Genomic DNA, 3123 nt, shown 5'->3' on the forward strand with positions numbered 1-3123 from the left:
TCTCTCTCTCTCTCTCTCTCTCTCTCTCTCTCTCTCTCTCTCTCCTAGTCGAATGAGACTCTCAGCATTGTGACAGGAGCTTTTCGGTATGTGTGCCCCGTACACCCTGCACGTTATTGTCATCATGATCAAGCGTTCATCATTACAATTTAGAAATTAGACGCCATGGGGCAGCCACTGTAGGTGAGGGAAGGAGATCTGGAACTCCCAATAGGTGGTCATTTAAAAAGTACTTATTGACACTTTGAGAAGTCCGCGCAATGTATTTGGTCATATTCAGATCCTCCCTCCATCTCCTCTCGGATCCTCCTAATCGTCCTACCTCTCCCTCACTTCATGCCCACTATTATTTTTAAGGCCCATTAAGTCTGTTTTGTTTCTCCAATGCTCTTGGTGTGGGTCCATGCCCTGGAGCCGGGTCAACCTACCCAGCATCTCACCTTCAAACAAAACTGCCTCTCCCTCTCCCAGAAGCTATCAATTGCCAATAGTTCCTCAGCCAGGCCTGGGGTTCTTGCCCACCTCCCCCTCCCTTGCTGGATTTTTGTCTGGTTTGGGCTTACACAGGTCTTGTGCATGCTGTTATAACTGTTATGGATTCATATGTTGTTATAACTGTTATGCATTTATATGTTGTGTATGCTACTATAACTGTTATGGATTCATATGTGCAACTGCCCTCTTAGAACATGGCTTCCTTGTATTCATCCACCACTTTGGCTCTTACAATCTTTTTGCTCCCTCTTCCACAACGATCCCTAAGCCTTGAGAGGAGAGTGTATACTATAGGTGTTCTGTTTAGGGCTGAGCACTCTATAGTCTCTCGTTTTCCACGGTCAGTTATAGGTCTCTGTGATAATTGCCATCTGTTGCAAGAAGGAGCTTCTCTGGTGAGAGTTGCCAGATGCACTAATCTATGAGTGTAACAATAAATCATTAGGAATTGACTTAATACTATGGATAATAGTAGTAGTTTCTTCCCTATGGCCTGTGAACTGTCTTGCCATGAGTTCTTGGCCCTGATAACAGCCAAGTATGGGCTCCATATTGTGAAGCAGGCTTGCAATCCAATCAGAAGGTTGTTACTTCCATAACATTCATACCACTATTGCACCAATGAACCTATCTTGCCAGGCCGGTTGTTGTAGCTCATACGATTCACAGCTAGGTAGGGTTGATGATTACTTTTCTCTTCTGGTAGCATGCATAGGACCTTCTTGCCCTATGACAGCTAGCCAGTAAAACTGAAGCTTCAAGGTCAGGACCAGCTTGATTTGTTCCATGTTTGTTCTATGACTTATGTGTGTAGTGTCTTCAACAATAGGGTCTTACTGTCAAGTTCTGGAGGCAACCAGAACAATGAACAATAGCCAGCATTGTTGGTAGGTCTCCAAAAGAGGGAGCCCATTCCTCCATGCCTGTCATTGGGCTTGTTATTTGCTAGCCTGGTATTCCTTGGTGGTATAGCCACTGGTAACTTGTCCTTACTCAACAAATAACCCATTCCTATGCTCAGTCAGTCAACCATAATTAAATGCAGTGACACACACACACACACACACACACACACACACACACGACAGAGGTAGGAGGAGGACTTGTTGGAAAGAAGAAAGGGTTTGGTGGGAAGGGAAGGGAATACAAGAGGATAATGGGGGGCATGTGATCAAAGTACATTCGATATACATAGAGGTGTATGCACGAATGTGAAAGAATAAGTGAATTTTTAAAAGTCTGAATGCGTCATGCCCAAGGCCGGTTCACTGACAGCATTCTTCTTTAAATGTTACCAGCTCAAGGAAATTCTTGAGAGTTCCCACCTATTAACAGTCATTAAAATGGAAGAAGCTGGAGATGAGATTGTTAGCAACGCCATTTCCTACGCACTGTACAAAGGTGAGACACGGCTCCCAGAGAGATTTCAGTTCCGTGCTGCTTTCCGAAGTTATGTTTCTGTTTTAAAATGAGTTCGTTAAAATATAGACTGTGCATCCTTAATCTAAAAATCTGCAATCCAAAATGCACGAAACCCCAAAACGGAGTCCTGAATGATAGCCACTGGATGAAACCAGTGATATTTGTGCTTAAACTTGGGCCTAGGATATCTCATTGTGCTCTAGGATCTCTCTCTCTCTCTCTCTCAATCTCTCTCTCTCAATCTCTCTCTCTCTCTCTCTCTCTCTCTCTCTCTCTCTCTCTCGTATTCCAAAATCTAGGAAATATAAAAATCTTAACTGTAGATCCAGCCATTTCAGATAATGAATACTTAACTTGTGGCATTTTGCACTCACTGGTTACAGTAGATAGGAAGATAAAATGGCCGCTATTGTCCTGGTGAGGTGGATTTCCTTGGATGAGAAGTTTTATGTCATTAAAATGCTGCTCAAGCATGATCACGGCACTCCCCAGACAGCTGTTTCTAACAGTGACTTGTACCTTTGGAGTCTCAGACGCCTTCAGGAATGTTGTAAGGACTTTGTGCCTTTGCCCCAGTTCTCCAGTGTGTGCACACATGCACATGGGCTTCACAGGCACACAGATAACTCTGCATTTGACTTCAGGGTTTCACCATCTCCCAAAGCTAATGAATGAACCCCAGGATGTCCAGTTCTGTGTGGTCTTTGCTGTATCAGAATTCCATCAAAGTGAAATTACCTGAAGTAAACAGATCCTTGGCAAAGTATCGCCCCCTACACTTGAAAACGTATGACTGAAAACAACAACAAACGCACACGGAGAAGAGCCGGGAAGAATAATTTCATCACGGGCTGTTTACTAGCATCATTCTTGTGCTTGTGAGAAATTTGGCTATATTGAGACTCATTAATCGAACTCTGTCTGTATAGATAATACAGGTCTAGAAAATATGAGCTCTGAAAAGTGCAAGGGGTGGTGTATTAGCCACTTTTCTCATTCCTGTAGCCAAATAGCTAACAAAAGCAACTTAAAGGAAGAGGCTTATTTTTATTCATGGTTTAAAGGGATATAATCTATCATGGTGGGGAAAGAAGGTGGCAGGTGCCATGGAGGTTGGAATATATATCTAGGACTCCTCACCTCCACTCATCTTGATAGACTATCAGAGAGAGAGACAGAGAGAGAGAGAGAGAGAGAGAGAGAGAG

General features: G+C 43.4%; 1 protein-coding gene across 1 annotated transcript in view; it reads left to right on the forward strand.

Annotated features, from left to right (window-relative positions):
* Trpm8 (transient receptor potential cation channel subfamily M member 8) overlaps nucleotides 1-3123 on the forward strand; it is a 117957-nt gene that overhangs the window by 57873 nt on the left and 56961 nt on the right. The window contains exon 10 of the mRNA XM_008834505.2: nucleotides 1794-1896. Within this exon, the coding sequence (XP_008832727.1) occupies nucleotides 1794-1896 (103 nt within the window). The remainder of the gene's footprint in view (nucleotides 1-1793; nucleotides 1897-3123) is intronic.

The sequence above is a fragment of the Nannospalax galili genome, unplaced genomic scaffold (assembly GCF_000622305.1).
Source record: "Nannospalax galili isolate Female #2095 unplaced genomic scaffold, S.galili_v1.0 scaffold771, whole genome shotgun sequence".
Lineage (NCBI taxonomy): Eukaryota > Metazoa > Chordata > Mammalia > Rodentia > Spalacidae > Nannospalax > Nannospalax galili.